We start from the raw sequence: 16,062 nt of genomic DNA on the forward strand, positions 1-16,062 counted from the left end.
GGGGGAAGAGGGGCAGCTCTTGTGGCGATAGGAGGCCCTTGTTTTGAGGTTGACTTTTTTTTCTTTCTTTTCTGCGCGAACGAGGCAGAAAGAGAGCAGGACTTTTGTTCTCAAAAGGCGAGAGAACGGTCGACAGAGGACAATGCGTAGATTGGTGGCCGTCGACGGGAGGCTGGATGGATTGAGATGGTGGGTGCAGCCCAGAGAGATTTCGTGGTGTCGTGGTGACGGGGGGGACTGGGGCTGGGGCTGCGGGAAAGAAAGGGCGAAGTTTTAATTATCGGCCGCAAAAGTGAGGACGTTGTGAGGGACTTGGGGGTGGGGAGGAGAAAGGGAATTTTTTGGGTGGGAGGGGCTAGTCCCCAAAGAAGCCTAGCCTCAGTTTGTCTCATTGGCGGCTTAACCGCGCCACACATGTCCGGGTTTGGTTTCGTGGCGTATTATCGCAGTATACCGTATAGGTGCTGACAGAGCTTACAGCACAGGGACACCTGGCAGCACCTGATAGAGCTGGCTGCTTCCGAGATGTCCCGTGCTTTTTCATCTCAAGATCAAGCATCAGCATTGTCGATTCAAAAGGCTTCCAGGGAATAAGGCACCGAGTTTGTTCGATATTAAACGAGTTTGATAGATTCTTCTACTTATTTCTAGCTATCCAACCAAACACCTCACGTCTATTCAATGGCCGAAAAGGATACAGACGAGTCGACAAATTCCCAGCCCCGGCCTCAAGACCAGCAGCCTCGTCAACGACGCCCACGCCGCGGCCTCTTACCTCCTGAGCTCATCGAAGTGGTTGTGCCCTCCCTCAAGGTTGGGGCTTTCACAGGTATTTCCGTATATTTTCATGCGCCCGTCGAACTGCGTGTCACTAATCATCGTCTTTTGGGATACTCGCACAGGCGCCACGGGTGTCTTCTTCGGCGTCACCGCAGGTATCATTAGAGATGCCTCACCAGCTCTGTTTGGCATAGCCTCGGGCTTTCAGTGTTTTACATTAGGCTCTACTTATTGGCGTACGTTTCTGATTTCTTGTTTACCTGCTATCCCACCATGACCACTGCCAGCCCATGTTCGGCGACATAGATACTCACGCGCATTACCAGTATCGCGAAGCCTCACTCTGCGGACATGGGGATCCGAGGAGCTTACAAACTCGGACAAGACCAAAGCCAGTACCCTAGCCGGTGCCACCGCCGGCATGGTAGGCGGTCTGATTCGTAAGTCCATGCCATCCGCACCCCTGCCCGTTCTCTCCCACTGTATCTCTCTCATGTCACGTCGTCATCGTTTGCATACTCAGCCCTTCTCATCTAGGCGGACCCCGCAATATCATCCCCGGTGCCATCGTCTGGTCCATAGTTTGCGGGAGTGGCCAGGCGGCCGTCAACGCTTTTCAGGCCACAGACCCTTCTTCTCCCGACCAGGAGACGCAGGGAAAGAAGGGCATCCTCTCGTCCAGGTGGAGCCCGCTCAAGAAGCTCACCGATGATGAATACCGACATGTGATGAGCGAGAAGATGCTCCGGCTGGACGCTGAAATCGCCCTCGTCGATGAGAAGATTGCCGAGTTGCGTGTGCGTGCAGCCGACGAGGAGCAGGGACGAAATCCCGAGGCCTAGCGAACCAACCCAGATATTCATCGCCTGGATATCCGCCTACGACACACTGGCGGACAATCATACGGCATTTTATTTTAATACGACTCTAATTACCTTGGCCAACCTTTTCCTCTTGAATACTGGCCATGTACAATGGGTGTCTCAGAAATATGTACTATATACCTAGGTACGGAACAAATAATTGCGAGAACTGAGAGAAAGTGGAAGGAAGATGAAGCATGAACCCATAGGCCTTGTGTTGGAGGAGGTTAATAGCCTGAACTCGAGGCGAGCAAACGGTCAAACGCTTGGCTTACAAGTAGAGTGTCGAGAGTGAAGAGCACTGAGCAAGAAAGTGGTGGAAATGTACGTATCGTACCTATGCGATAACGACAGCAAGGCCATTATGTACCCGTGTCTATCAGGTATTAGTAATGCACACATTGTCGCTTATTGACGGAACTACATTTACCCGATACCGATCGTTCAACTAACTGACGCAGCATACCAGGACAACCCCACTCGGCCCCATAAAATTACAAAATAACGGGTCTGGGGATCATGTTCCAGCAAGTGCTACCAGTCTTGCGCCTTCCCACCAGACGAGACGAGGTACTTCAATAGTTCAACGTGTAAATAGTAGCGGTGCGCCAACACCAACGGAGGACATCTTGTGTCCTTTTCTTTCCATCCTCATCCATCTCCTATTCTCCCGCAGATATTCCGCAGTTCTGCTTCATTTCGGTCAGTCGCCTTGTCCATCTCGCTGTAGCAAGAACATTCCGCCGTCCCTGGCGCATTCTGTGGAATTGTGAGTACCAGGAACATTCCGCACAGGGATATTGGCACAGGGATATTAGCTGGCCTGGCCTCTGCAACTCTTCAACCTCCGTCGCCGATCTCACCATCAACATCTCCGACGAAGCTCACAACGTAACATAGCTAGCTTTGTGTCTTTTGTCCTCGACTCGCATTGCACTCTCAGATACATACGTTCTGCAGGTAACGTCTAACCGTGTTTCGACTCAGCTACCCCCGCGACCCCGGATGGTATTAACACCCCCCCTTTCTTCTTCCTAGGTCGACGATAAGGAAAACGAACCGAAGCTCTAATCTCGACCCTCATTGGCCCCAGCCGTTGGTTGCCATTTCTTCTTACACTACCACGCTTCCACTCCATCGATGATTATGGCATGCCTTGGTATCTAACGGCGGAGTATCTCGAGGATGTCAAGCATGGTGTCCTCGCGAAGCTGATCATGTCACCTCTCCACGAACCAACGACATTGCCCCATCTCCTCGCCTCCTCGCCGACGGACACGCGCTGCTTCAAGCTATGAGCACCCTCAACCCCAGCCCCAGCATGTCCCAGGGAGTGCTGCCCAGCGACATGGCACTACTCAACCCGACATTCATCTTTGGGATCCTCGTCCTCATCTACCTGTCTACCTTTGTCCTCTTCGCCCTCCTCCGAGTCGCCACAGGCATCTCCATCCAACGTATCGGCTATTTCTCCCTGCGCCGACTCGCATACACCCCGAAAGATGGTTTCAAGATTGAGATACGCGGCCTGGGACTCAATGTCCACCGACCCACCTTCGCCCAGCCCACCTGGTTGAGCATCGTCATCAACGAGCTGGTGGTCACCGTCGACCTGCGCCAGCTCGACGGGAAGCGGGCGGACGATGACGATTCATCTGAGGAGGACGACAAGGACAAGAACAGCGACAGCACCGAAAGCCAGTCGGACGGGTCCACGGAAGAACAAACGCCTAGGAGCCACCCCAAGATCCCCCAGCTGCGTCGCAACGGAGTCGCCAACGCCAGGAGCGAGATATGGAAGCATTTGACCAAGCTCAAGGAAAGGGTCAAGCGCGTCCATAGGCAGGTGAAGTGGCTCCGCATGGTCGACGTCGTAGCCACCAACTCGACCGTCAACATCGTCGACGTTGGCAACATACAATGTGGAAGTCTTACCCTCGCCGTCGATACCCGGCGGAAGATGTTCGACAGAGCTCGCTTTTTTTTCCAGTTCAGAACCGACAAGAAAAAGAATCAACAGCAGCAGCAGCAGCAACAGCAACAGCAGGCCGAATGGATCGTCACTTTGCGAAGCGTTCTGTTTACGGCCGAGGGGAACGAATCACTCGAAGTCCTAGACCAAGCCACCCTCAATATCCATGGTTTCCTGTATGGAGAGCCCGACGGCTTGCGAGACGCTTCCATCGCCCTGAAGCTGAACCGAATTCACATTCCCTATGACGACCTTCGCCTTTGCGCTCAGCGAATCAAGCAATGCCGATCCCCTTTATACGCCTTCTCCGCCCCAGGCGACCAACCCCGGGCTTTTGCGAAGATCAGGGCCGACCCTCGAACCCCGTCCCTTGGGCCTGACCCTGGACCTGACATTTTCCCTGGCCTTGGTTCCGGCCCCGGTATAACTACCGAGGACGACATCATGATGCAGGCCGTGTCGGATTCTAAAGAGTTCATCAGCTCCATACTGAGAGGCATAAAGGAAGTCCAGTTTGCCGTTAGCTTCGTCGGTCTTACCAAGAAGGTCGAGTCGGTCACACCGCGCGCTCAGCCCCTTCTCCTGAATGCCTCTATGAAGGAGGTCGGCATCGATCTGCACCGCCTCGATCCCAAGTCACCCGCTCATCGCATGTACTTCCCTTCCAAGGACATCGCCCACGAGGCTCTCGCCGCCGCCCTATCCATCTCCGTTGGTCTGGACGACGGTGACGGCAAACCGGAGAGGCTTCTCTATATCCCCATGACCACCACCACCGTCAAAACTACCCTGCCCTCCAAGACGGTCGAGCTGGCCAACGACGTGGATCTTGGCTCGCAAGACAAGAACACCAATATCCTCTTCGCCAACTCTGTCATCACCTCCCCTTCTGTCGATCTCGACCCGCGACACCTACCTCTCTTGGTCGCCATGCTTCGACCGAAACCCAAAACCCAGCCACAGACGATCCCCCGCCGCCCGGGTCAAGGCCACCTGCTCATCTCCAGGCTGTTGCCCAAGGCCAATATCAAACTCACCATGCATGAGCCCGTCATGAGGATCGCCCTCCCCGCCGTGGACAAAGCCGCCGCCCCCGACGACTATGACCTGATCATCTCGTCCATTTCCTCCATCTCCCTCGACCTCGAGTCGTCTCATTCGGCCTTCCAAGACCTACACTACTCCCTAGCCTCCTCCATGCGCCTCCAATCGCATCACCTCTACTACCAGACATCCGACGGCGGCCGGTTCGATCTGGTCGAGACGGAGAACTTTGACCTCAAAGTCCAGCTGAGCGCCGCACCAGATGTCCACGTTGTCGCTTCCGGCAACGTCGAGACTTTTACCATCAAGATGGTCCGTTCCGAGATCATCGAGGGGCTCAGCCAGATCATTCGCCAATTGAGACCCGAAGTCCAGCCCGACAAGAAGCGTCATGCTTTCCCGACCATGACGACCGTGTCCCCCAGCGGCCACCGGAGCCTTCTCCGCGCCATGCCGTCTTGGCTGTTGCAGTTTCAAATGCAAGCATCCGATGTGAGCCTCGAGGTGGCAGGTGTCGACCAAGACATTTCCGATGAGACCCGTGGCGTTTCCCTTCAGATCGACACCTTCTCGTCGGAATATAGAGCCCAGAGGTTAGAAGGCTTACAGAGGCGGCCCTCTCGCAGACGGACAAACAGTCGCTCCATCGCCCCAGACGCCGACCTGCTCAAGGCGCCTCTATCCCCCCGCAGGAAGCAACAGAATCACGGCGACGGTAGGACCCTGGCCGTTCATGTTCGTGGCCTGGAGGCGTACATCGTCGAAGCCGCCGATTGCATTGAACCCGCGCCGTTTGTCGACGTGCCTCGCTTCGAAATATCCTTCTCGGCACTGAGCGACCAGCAAGGGCCCATCTTTCAAATCCACACCGGTATCCGGACAATCAAGCTTCAGTACTCACTCTACCGGCATTACTCGGTCGTAGTCGCCGCAACCGTGTTACGCAAGGCATTCACGAGGACCGGCAAGGACGGCAAAGCTTCTGTCGCCGCCAGGTCGTCGACCGTGCCGAGAAGAGATTCCGATGCCCACCTGCTGGTACCACCAGCATCGCCATACGCCGACCCGGACGACTTTCCGTTCATGGGCAGGACGACGTCGGAACTGATCACCGTGGACGTGAAGGCTTCCATGATACAGATCAAAGCCGACCTGCCCCGCGATCCCGCCATGCTCATCCAGGTCTATGACCTCAACGCCGGCCGCAACCGATGGGCCGCGCCCTTTTTCTCGTCCAAGCAGATTCTCCTGTGCGTGCAGCCGCCTAGGATGAGGGGGGTCTGGGCCAGGATGCTCTGTGTCAGGGGCGCCCGCGTAGATTACCGCATCTCTCGGCGCAAGACATCGTCTGGGGGCCTCCAAGAAGATAACATGATCGACTTGACCTCCGAATCGGTACGCTTTGCCGTACCCCACGAAGTCATACTCAATAAGGTCTCCGACAACCTCGTCAACGTGTTCAAGTCGGTGCAGCAGCTGCATCACCGCTTCAAAACGGGTACGAACGAGTACATCCTCGATAAGCTGCCAGAGGGGCCCAAGAACGTACCCAAGGTCTCCATCCGTACCAAGGTCCTCTTGTTCGAGTTGGAGGACGGCGCTTTCGAATGGAAGCTGGGGATGATCTACCGAACAGGTCGGGTGGAGCAGGCGCAGCGACTGGCGCGGGAAAAGGCATTCGAGATCAAGCGGAAGAAGGTCCGGGAGGAGGAGTCGCGCAGGGAATCTCACAAACACCGTGCTCGGTCTCTTTTCCACAGAGCACGTGGAAAACATGGAAACACACGGGAGACAAGAAGCCATAGCGCGGACAGAGAAAGTAAACGCAACAGCGGGGATCATGACGATCGGCGAGGCAGAACGCCGCGGTATGACCCTGAGGGCGGATGCCATGGGCTCACCGGCCACGCCAAGATCGCCGAGCAAGAGGCTCGGGCGCGACTCGACATGTACAACGCGACGAGCTGGAAGAAGCGCATCGACAGACACTACGCCATCAGCAGGAAAACAACAAAGGAGGCCCGCGGTCATATCTGGGAATCAGACCAGCTGTTTCCCGACGACCTGGAAGAAGCGGAAAGGATCTTGGAGGTGCCCCAACGACCGGCCCTCATGGCTACCGTCGTCCACAGCTTCCACCTCCTCATCGACAAGCCGACCTTCCCCATGCGAGATCTGCCCGATTTCATCCACGAGGTGGGCAAGGGCATGCCGAAGGATATGCAGTATGGCCTCCTTGTGCCCATGCACGTGAGCATAGATGTGGGCGAAACCAAAGTCTCACTCCGCGACTACCCTCTGCCTCTGATCCACATCCCCGGCCTCAAGCTGGGCCAGTCGCAGAGGCTGTCGTCCATGTCCCTTCGGTCCAACTTTGTCATCGCCGAGGAATACCGCGGCACGCAATCAACTCGACGGATCAAGGTGGACATCATCCCCCCTCGGAGTCGCCTGGGTCTGGGTCCGGATTCGGGCAAACCAGACGGCGGCTTCGCTATAGACGTTCGTCGCACCATAGGCCCTATCAAGTCGTATTCTGATATTCGAATCGAGATCAACACGGCCCTGCCCACCAGGATGACGTGGGGAGGGCCTTGCTACCAGCCAGCCATGCAGGACATGATGATGGTCATTGAGTCGTTCACGAAGCCGCAAATCGATCCCTCCGAACGAGTCGGCTTCTGGGATAAGATCCGGCTCAATTTCCACTCCCGGATACGCGTGGCCTGGAAGAACGACGGCGATCTGCACCTCGCCCTGAAGGGGTCGCGCGACCCTTACTGCGTGACGGGGAACGGCGCGGGTTTCATCATGTGCTGGCGCAACGACATCCGCTGGAACATCAACACCGAAGACGACCCGAAGCGCCTCATGACCGTCGAGTCCGGAGAATACGTCCTGGCCATTCCCGACTACAGCTACCATGCCCGCGAGGCGAACCGCCTGAACGAGTCCGACGACAGCCCTCTTGGCGAGGAGACCTACCGGCAGGGCGTCTCGTTCCAGAAGGTCATCATGAAGCTGTCCGGCAAGGTGCAGTGGATGACGGGTCTCGTTTTCGAGCGCGCCATCGAGGGGGGTAATAGGAGCTTCGATTTCAAGCCGCATTACGACGTCGTGCTGCGAGCTCCCCAGCATGCGCGGCCGTCGTCGGACGGGCTGCCGTATGATGCCTTCCGTGGGTTCCGAAGCCATCACATCCATCTCTCCATCGATGTCCGCGCACCCGTTGATCGTGACTGGATGGCGTCCAACCCCGAGCCTTCTCGGAGTTATAATGCTGTCCATTGTACGCCGCGCTTCTTCACCCATTTCTTCGCCTGGTGGGCTCTGTTCGGCGGCCCCATGTCGCTTCCGATCCGGCAGGGCCCCTTGTGGCCTGGCCGAGAGAGGAACAGCAAGAAGTTTGGCAAGCACCTCGCGACCATCAAGTACAACCTCTTGTTCGCACCCCTCTTCCTGAGCCACATCTACAAACACAAAGACATGGAGGATTATCCGGAGGACGCCGTCTCGGCGACGGGAATCAAGGTTCGCTTCGACAGCTTCAAGCTGGATATCCACCAGAGGCGCGAAGAGTTCAATACGAGAGTGCACAGTCGCAAGACGCAGAGCAGGACGAGTGGCATCAAGATCCACGCCGCGCAGCTGGATCTCACTGAGGCCGACGTCCGCGCTGTCTCGGCTAGCATTCGGGGCACGACGGAGGAGGCCATCCGAAAACGAAATATTGCCAACCTGACCACCGACCAAACGACGGAGCTTGCCGATCTCTCGCGCTTCACCATCCCGGACAACGACCTCACGTGGATCGACATGGACGACTTTGTCGAGCTGGGTTGGATCCTACCGGCCGAGTCGAACCCCGACACCAAGATCCTGCCGTTAGCATACGCCCCTCGCCTGACCTATTTCCGTCAAACCGATATTGGCGGCGCCATCTCTGGGGATCCTGACCGGACGAGCCCGTTTGGCCAAGAGCCGACGCACTTTTGCATGATGAGCCAGGATGACGACCCGCGGAAGGTGCAGGAAGAGCTGATCAAGGAGCGGCTGGCACAGCTCGAGGTGCAAATCGAAAACCATGGGCGGAACGTGGGCGAGGCGGAGCTCCGTGTGGTCCGCGACGACGGGAAGGACCCGGATACCATGGCCGATTTCGAGGCGTTGCGGAGGCACACGGGCGTGCTCAGGGACAAGAAGACGTTTCTCGAGGGCATGGCGCGACAGTTGTCCAACAGGTCTCCGTCGAGCAGCCAGGTCCTCGCGTCCAAGTCGGGGTCGAAGGGCGAAGAAGGCGCACCCGACACGTCGATCGACTTGGATCACGAGTCGATGACACTTCCGTCGGGGGCCGAGTTTGAGAGCGACGCGCAGAATCGGTTTGTCATTCACAACTTGCACTTCAAGTGGAACAACCTGCTGCGGAACGTCATTCTCCGCTATACGCACCAGGTCAGCCAGCGCCGTGGGTTCATCTACTATCTCTCCCGGCCGGCGGTCAAGTTCATCCTCGACATTGTCGAGGAGCAGTACAAGGCGAAATTCAACCATAGCAAGCCCAGCAACAACGGACCTCCAGGCGCCGGAGCCTCGCCGTCGTCTGGGAAGGCGACGGATCGCGAGGTGGAGGCCGATATCGAAGAGAAGATTAAGAGGATCCTCCAAGATGGCCGGAGATTCGTCAATGCCGACCAGGAGGACACTTCGGAAAGCAGCGACAAGGATAACAGCAACAAGACGAACATCAACAAGACTACCACCACCAACGTGGCCATGGAGGATTTGATGGGCGGCATCTCCAACGAGTTCCGGCCCCAGAGCAGCTACCATGTTAGAATCATCGCACCGCAGATCCAACTCCAAAGCGACAAGAACAAGAAGAACGTGGTGCTCATGACGGCCAAGGGGATGGAGCTCAAGGTGGTGGAGGTCATGGATAAGGAGAGGCTATCGGATGCCGTCAGCGGGCTGGTGCAGCGACGGTTCCTCGTCTCCATGGACAGCACGCAGTTCTTCGTGACGCATGAAAAGTGGTTCTTGACCAACTTGGTGTCGATGTATGCCGGTAGCCGCTATGGCACGCCGGCGACGTCGTCGTGGCCGCCGTGGGTGCCGATGGAGGTGATGTTTGACTTCCGGACGGATCCGTTCGGGTTCAAGAGAGTGGTGCAAAAGTCGTCGGCGATGCTCCGGTACGACAAGTACAACACGCTGCGTCTCAAGTACAACGACGAGGTCAACACGGACGACGCGAACGGGAAGGCGTCTTCGTCGCAGCCGAGCGCCGAGCGCAGGGTCGACAACCTCTGGGTCGAGTTCCCGCGGGCCAGGGCGCTCTGCAACTCGTCCCAGTACTATGCCATGTACGTGATCGTGTTCGACCTTCTCATGTACAGCGAGCCGCTGGAGAAGACGCGGACCGAGAGGCTGGAAAAGATCATGCTGGCTTCGGACTTTAGCGACCTGAGCGGGGCGCCGGAGATGGTGGAGAAGCTGCAGGAACGGATCAGGCAGCTGGAGGATATCAAGACGCACTTCCAGGTGTACTCCCAATACCTGGACGAGAGGGGTTGGGAAGACCGTTTAGCACTGGAGCGCGACCTGGCGGCATGCGAGGACGAGCTGTTCTTCATGATGAAGGCCATCACGACGTCGCAGCGCAGGTATGACACCAACAATACTAACGCGCAGAGCAGCAACGGCGGTGCCGATGGCGGCGGCGGCAGTGGTAGCAGCGGTAGCAGCAGCAGCAACGCCTTGTTGCGGTGGAGCATCACGGCCAAGGATATTGTCTGGCACCTCCTCCGGGACACCAACGAGCCTCTGGTCGAGCTCCAGCTTAGGGACGTCGAGTACGACCGGACGGACCATTCCGACGGGTCGCACAGCAACCTGATCCGGGTCGGCAAGGTGCTCGGACTGAACCTCCTACCCAACGCCATCTACCCGGCCATGGTGGCGCCGTATGTCGACGTGGAACAGCAGCAGGCGCACGGTGCGTCGCCCAACAACGGCGACAACGGCGGCGGCAATAACAACTCGGAGATGATCCGCGTGTACTGGAACATGCTAGAGGCGATTGCCGGCATCCCCGTCATGGACCACTTCGAGGTCAACCTCTTCCCGATGAAGATCCAGCTGGAGCACGAGGTTGGAAAGCGGCTCTTCGAGTACATCTTCCCCGACGTCGAAGGAGGCAAGGGGGGGCAGGAGGGGGACGATTCCCCCTTTATAGTGAAGCAGAGCTACGGGGACGAAGACGAAGACGGTGGAGACGACTCGGCGGGATATCTCACGGCGCACCAATTGGCGGACAAGGACGGTTTCAACACGCGGGCCGGGTCCCTGGAACTACGATTGCGGCCTACGTTGGCATCCGACGCGGCGACGAGACCGAAAACGGCCCCCAAGAAGACGCACGGGATTCACGTCGGAGACGGGCACGGGCACGGGCACGGGCATGGGTTCCGGCTGTTCCGCTCGGGGACGGCGGCGACGGCGAAGATGGTATCCAAGAAGGCGTCTTACGATTCCCTTCGAAGCTCGGACAACCCTAAAATGGGCGTCATTCGCACGTCCACGGGCACGTCACTCAGTGGCGGAAACACGGAGAAGAAGAGCCGGTTCCGACGCAGGGCCGAGAAGGACGACGAGCCGTCGGACGACCTGACCAAGATGATGGCGCGGGCCAACAGCTACATGTCGTTCGCACACGTCAAGATGCCATCGGTGGTCCTGTGTCTCAGCTACAAGGGCAAGGACAGCCGCAACTTTGAAGACGTGCATGATTTCGTGTTCCGGCTCCCCACGCTCGAGTGGCGCAACAAGACGTGGTCCAACCTCGACCTCGCGCTCGCGCTCAAAAAGGCGGTGATCAAGGCGCTCATCTCGCACACGGGGGCGATTATCGGGAACAAGTTCAAGGTCCGGCCCAACACGGCGCAGACGACCAGGCTGCGCGAGCTGGCCAATAATTCCAGCCTCATTGCATCGACGGCGGCGGCGTCCAGCGGCTCGTTGCAGCAGCAGCAGCAGCAGCAGAACTTTCACTACGCCGATAGCATGGACTCGGACGACTCGTCCAGCTTCTTCGACTTTTCGCGGTCTCCCCCGCGCTCGCGCCAGAGTAGCATCCAGAGCATGGGCATCGGCATGGGCATGGCCACGACGTCGGTGTCGGCACTGGCACGTTCCAACACCAGCCGGAGTTCCAGCGCAGCGAGCTCCCGAAGGTCCCCATCGTACCGCAACTCGAGCGGCGGCTCCAACCCCCTCCCAAGCCAACTCAACACCGCCCTGCCGCCTTCCCTTGTCATGACGGCTCCTTCGGCGGACGGGGACACCGACACGACATTCCGGTTCCCGCCGCGGCCTGTGACCAGCGGGGGCCTATCCCCTTACGACAGCGGGGGCGGGTCGACGCAGCGGCGGCTGGGGACGCGAGAGAGCGCGCGGCGGGAGTTTGACAGGCGGCGGTCGGCGGGTGGGGAGTTTTTGCGGGACAAGTTTAGCGCGTTGACCAGCCGGATGCGCGAGGGGAGTACGAGTGGCGGGCAGAAGGAGGAGGAGGGCGGCGAGGAGCAGGCCGACTCGGAGACGGGGGGAGTGGGGAGGAAGCTTGGTTGGGCGGGCCGGACGAGGACGGGGTGATTCTTTTTGTCGTGGTCGTCGTTCTTTTGCATTTTTCTTGGTCTACAACATTAGGTACAGCGTCTGACGACACATATATATATTTACTTGCATAGGGAAGGCGGGAGGGTCTAGAAAGGAGGATCAAGGTCGAACCTTTGGGGGATATCACTGGGCTCGGGGAAAGGGGACACAAAAAGGGGGGAGGCTTCAAATTTTGTATCAACATCCATCCGTTCGTTCGTTTTCTTCCCTATATATACATATACCCACGCCGAGGTGGTCTTTGTCAGATAGACTGATGGTTGGTAGCCAGACGAGAGCAGGACGTTGCTGTGTGATATTATGCTGTGGGTAGAGTAGTTCATGAGAACAGTCCGTCTTTCTCGCGATCTTACAGAATAGCCCGTCTCGAGCCACTGAACGTCACGAACTGGTCCGCAGTTCAAGACTCTCATGTCATGGCTGTAGTGTCTTATGGTCCGTAATAACTAATACCGCATTGGGCATACCTGCATGTCGTTACCCCACGCAGAAGAAGTACGGTACGTTCACGATGCCAAGATCAAGTGGACATGATAATGGATGAATGGATGAATTGATGCTGCTGTCCCTGTCCGAGTCCTATTCTCCATCGCTATGCATATGCTGGCCAACGCACACCATAGAGCAGGCAAAGAAAAAGGAGTAAAAGAAAGAAATAAAAATAAACGAAAAAATGCCGGAAGAGTGAAACTCCGGGATTTGTCGGGCATATAATAGTGCCGAGACCATCTTACCGCAAACCGAATGGGAGGCAGGGAATGCACCGGTAGATCATACTCCGTAGTGGGCTCCATGCCCTAACCAGCCGAGATTCCCATTTTGCCATAGACTCCGGGACGGGACTCTCGTCTGGTCGGCATTCGCGGGACCTTTTACCGATAACTGCGATGCCAATATCGAGCATGGGTCCAATAAACCGGGCCTCGTTTGGGTGAATCCAAAGATGCACCAATGCACCAATGCACCAACCTCGCCAAGGTGCCTGATAATGGTCGCCCTGCGTACGTTGTATCTGGTCATAAAATGGCCCGGGTCACGGAGAGTTTGACCGCAAGCAGGCGCTCAGTAGGAGATGGGAACCCATCGGGCCGGAACACCATCGGCACCCACTTCGTAGGGTCGCGAACTGGGCCGTCGCGGCGGCAATGCCCAGCGTGCGCGGCCTGGTCGCTGGTCGTCCAATTTCCCTCGCCTTCGCATCGCCATTTCCATCACGGCAATGCGGATGAAATCGGGGTTCTCCCGCACCTCGCGCTGCCGCATTCCTCCGGGCGGGTAGGCCAAGGCGGTCTGCTTGTGCGACCGTGCGGGCGGTTGTGGGGGAGTAGACTGCGTAGAAGACGAAGAGGCGAGGGGATAGGGCGACCGCGTCGGGCTCCCGGGGGACTCGCTGCGGGAACGCCTCACCCTATACGTCTGCATTTGGATCGAGGCGGTAAAGCTCCTCGTCGCTGAGCGTGCTGTTGCCGTGGCGGTTTGGCGGTGCGTCTCGACGCGCGCGCTGGTCGTGGGGTTGAGGTAGCGGCGGAGTGCGGCCGAAGGGGCCTCTTCCAATACCGGCGGTCGCCGTTCGTCCGTGTAAGGCACTCTGTGGTCGATACTCAGCAGAGATCGCGTCAACAGGTCGTCCGGTGGAATGGAGGACATGTTCATGGACGAAATCGACTTGGCGGCCAGACGTAAAGCCTTGAGGGACGCGGTCAGATTCGACTTGAAGGCGAATTTCAACGGACGCAGGGGAGAGGCAAAGTCTGAGACGGGACGGTCCGATCTCGCGTCGGACCCATTCTCATCGATTCCCCCGTCTGGTCGTCCATCCTGGTGTGCTGGAAAGACATCCAAATACATTTCGTCCAGTTCATCCTCGGCGACGGACAAGGGGTGGTCCTCCGGCTGGCCGGGGGGCGACAAGACGGGCTCAAAGAAGCGCCGTGGCTGCTTCCGCTTACCGCGTCGGATCCGTGGGCTGGCTTCGACGGGCGTGCCGATGGAAGAAAAGCAGTCGCTCGCCAAAGAGGAACCCCCCAGGGAAGGGGGGGAGCCCACGGACGACGCCCTCGTAGAAGACGGAGAGTCAGTGCCGCCACCATGGCGAACGAGCGACATGGCCTCGTCAAGGTCCAGCTCTTCGGGCGGGGAGAGGAGCACGTCCATCATGCTCTTCCCCATGGAAAAACTAAGTTGCTTCTCGGGCACTTGCTGGCGCTCGATGACGGCATCCAGCGTCAGAGTCCGATCGCCCTTGGCCTTCTTCGCTGCCCTCGACAGTCGCCTTTGCGGGCGAGGAATATCCGTCAGGGCCAGCAAAGCCGCCACTGCAGGCGGTATGGTATCGGGGTTGTGTACATCCCTCGGGCGGGACGGCTTTCTCGGTGCGTGCGACACGTGGGAACGGGAGGCAGTCTGCTTGGACCTGGAGCAAGGGATTTGCACGGGACTTGTGGGCGTCATGGGCCGGGCGGCCATGGAGGTTGTAGTCCGAGACATGGTCGAAGGAGGGGGGTTTATAAAGTCGTTGGTGGCCTTGCGTTTGACCATGATGGATTGATCAGTAGATTCGGGAGGAGTGATGGGCTGGTCGGCGGAATTGAGGTCGGAAGCATCCTTTTTCCAGTCCCAACCCCAGTCCCAGAAATACGACGAGTTCGAAGCCGGAGTCGAATTGTCTCGCGTGCTGGAAGGTCTCCTGTCGGGACGGTTATAGGAAATTGGTGACGGCGTAGGGGGCGAGGCGGGGGGTGACGGCAGGTTGTGGCGGCGATTCCTTTGGCGCTGCGGAGGATTGTTCAGGGATGAGTGTTTATTGGAATAAAGGAAACCCCTGGGGGTCATCATGGTGACTTTCGATTCCCTGGCCTCCGCGAGACCGACGGGGTCATTGCTTTAATTAGTGGGCGGTGCGATCCAGGGGAGACAAAAGCGGTGGGACACACGGGACACGGGGTATCGGGTATTGAGGTGCTTCGGTAGGTAGGGTGTACGTCAGATTATAGGGGTCCACTGGGGTTGGAAAGCGTCTCTTGTGGGGTGGGTGGTTCGGGAATTCAAAAGCTAGCGCCTTGTGACAAGTGGCCCAGCAGTGATTTCCTCACGTAACGCCAACCGTCGGCTTCCCCCTCGTGCGTCTCGTGCGTCTCGATGCAGGGGCGACGGGCAGTGGACGGTGGAACAGGACCAGGGGAAATGTGATGCAGCGCAGTAGTACGGTACAACGTATTGCCCGAGTATTCTGGTTGAAGTGCTTCGTTTTGAATCGGCCCCGGAATGCGTCAAGCGTCAAGCGTCAGTCGGGACGAAGTCTTGCTGCGTTTTGTTGACGGTCGATAGAGGTTGGGCAAGCGGATGCCAAAGAGATATCGAGTCGGTGCTGGAGGGTGCTGGAGGGTACTGGCGCACGGGATGTTACCCAGGACTGCTGCATGCACGATGGATGCAGGCAGAGTGGTCGAAGAAGAGGAAGACGAGACGAGACGAGACGGTGAGATGGCTGTTTAAAAAGATGCTCAATGCAGGATGTATGATGAATGTAGGATGGATGAAGGGCAATGAAGGGAAACAAGGGAAATCGAGGCGATGAAGAGAGAAGATGAGAGAAGGTCAAGTCATGGAGCGAACCAAGGAAAGTAGACCCCAGTGACATCTTTCCCTTTGAGGGCCGGATTAGGGGTCCTGTGGTGTGGTGGGGTAAAGGTGGTGGAGGCACATAGGTACAGGATACGGTGTACC

At 57.8% G+C, this 16,062-nt stretch overlaps 3 protein-coding genes across 3 annotated transcripts; 2 read left to right on the forward strand and 1 right to left on the reverse strand.

The window, feature by feature from the left end:
* The first annotated feature begins 573 nt into the window (after window positions 1-573).
* On the forward strand, window positions 574-2,034 carry ACRALDRAFT_1083053 (uncharacterized protein). Its single transcript, XM_071019399.1, has 4 exons — window positions 574-829; window positions 903-1,016; window positions 1,107-1,220; window positions 1,318-2,034. The coding sequence occupies exons 1-4, from the start codon at window positions 682-684 to the stop codon at window positions 1,620-1,622; spliced, it is 681 nt and encodes a 226-aa protein (XP_070872310.1). The 5' UTR covers window positions 574-681; the 3' UTR covers window positions 1,623-2,034.
* A 237-nt stretch (window positions 2,035-2,271) lies between these two features.
* ACRALDRAFT_2054622 (uncharacterized protein) lies at window positions 2,272-12,312 on the forward strand (the record flags this gene model as incomplete). Its single annotated transcript, XM_071021715.1, has 3 exons — window positions 2,272-2,412; window positions 2,544-2,603; window positions 2,682-12,312. Exon 3 carries the CDS (start codon window positions 2,938-2,940, stop codon window positions 12,310-12,312), a length of 9,375 nt encoding a protein of 3,124 aa, XP_070872311.1. The 5' UTR covers window positions 2,272-2,412; window positions 2,544-2,603; window positions 2,682-2,937.
* Window positions 12,313-13,398: 1,086 nt separating this feature from the next.
* ACRALDRAFT_2029155 (uncharacterized protein) lies at window positions 13,399-15,171 on the reverse strand (the record flags this gene model as incomplete). Its single annotated transcript, XM_071020574.1, has 1 exon — window positions 13,399-15,171. The coding sequence occupies one exon, from the start codon at window positions 15,169-15,171 to the stop codon at window positions 13,399-13,401; it is 1,773 nt and encodes a 590-aa protein (XP_070872312.1).
* Between the last annotated feature and the right edge of the window lie 891 nt (window positions 15,172-16,062).

The sequence above is a fragment of the Sodiomyces alcalophilus genome (genome assembly GCF_042370955.1).
Source record: "Sodiomyces alcalophilus JCM 7366 unplaced genomic scaffold ACRALscaffold_7, whole genome shotgun sequence".
NCBI lineage: Eukaryota > Fungi > Ascomycota > Sordariomycetes > Glomerellales > Plectosphaerellaceae > Sodiomyces > Sodiomyces alcalophilus.

Excerpts from the sequence above, each read along its gene's own strand:
- ACRALDRAFT_1083053 (XM_071019399.1), top strand. The coding sequence starts at position 682 with ATGGCCGAAAAGGATACAGACGAGTCGACAAATTCCCAGCCCCGGCCT. Across the intron at positions 1,017-1,106 it reads ATTAGGCTCTACTTATTGGC|TATCGCGAAGCCTCACTCTG; the intron begins GTACGTTTCTGA and ends GCGCATTACCAG. Across the intron at positions 1,221-1,317 it reads CATGGTAGGCGGTCTGATTC|GCGGACCCCGCAATATCATC; the intron begins GTAAGTCCATGC and ends CTTCTCATCTAG.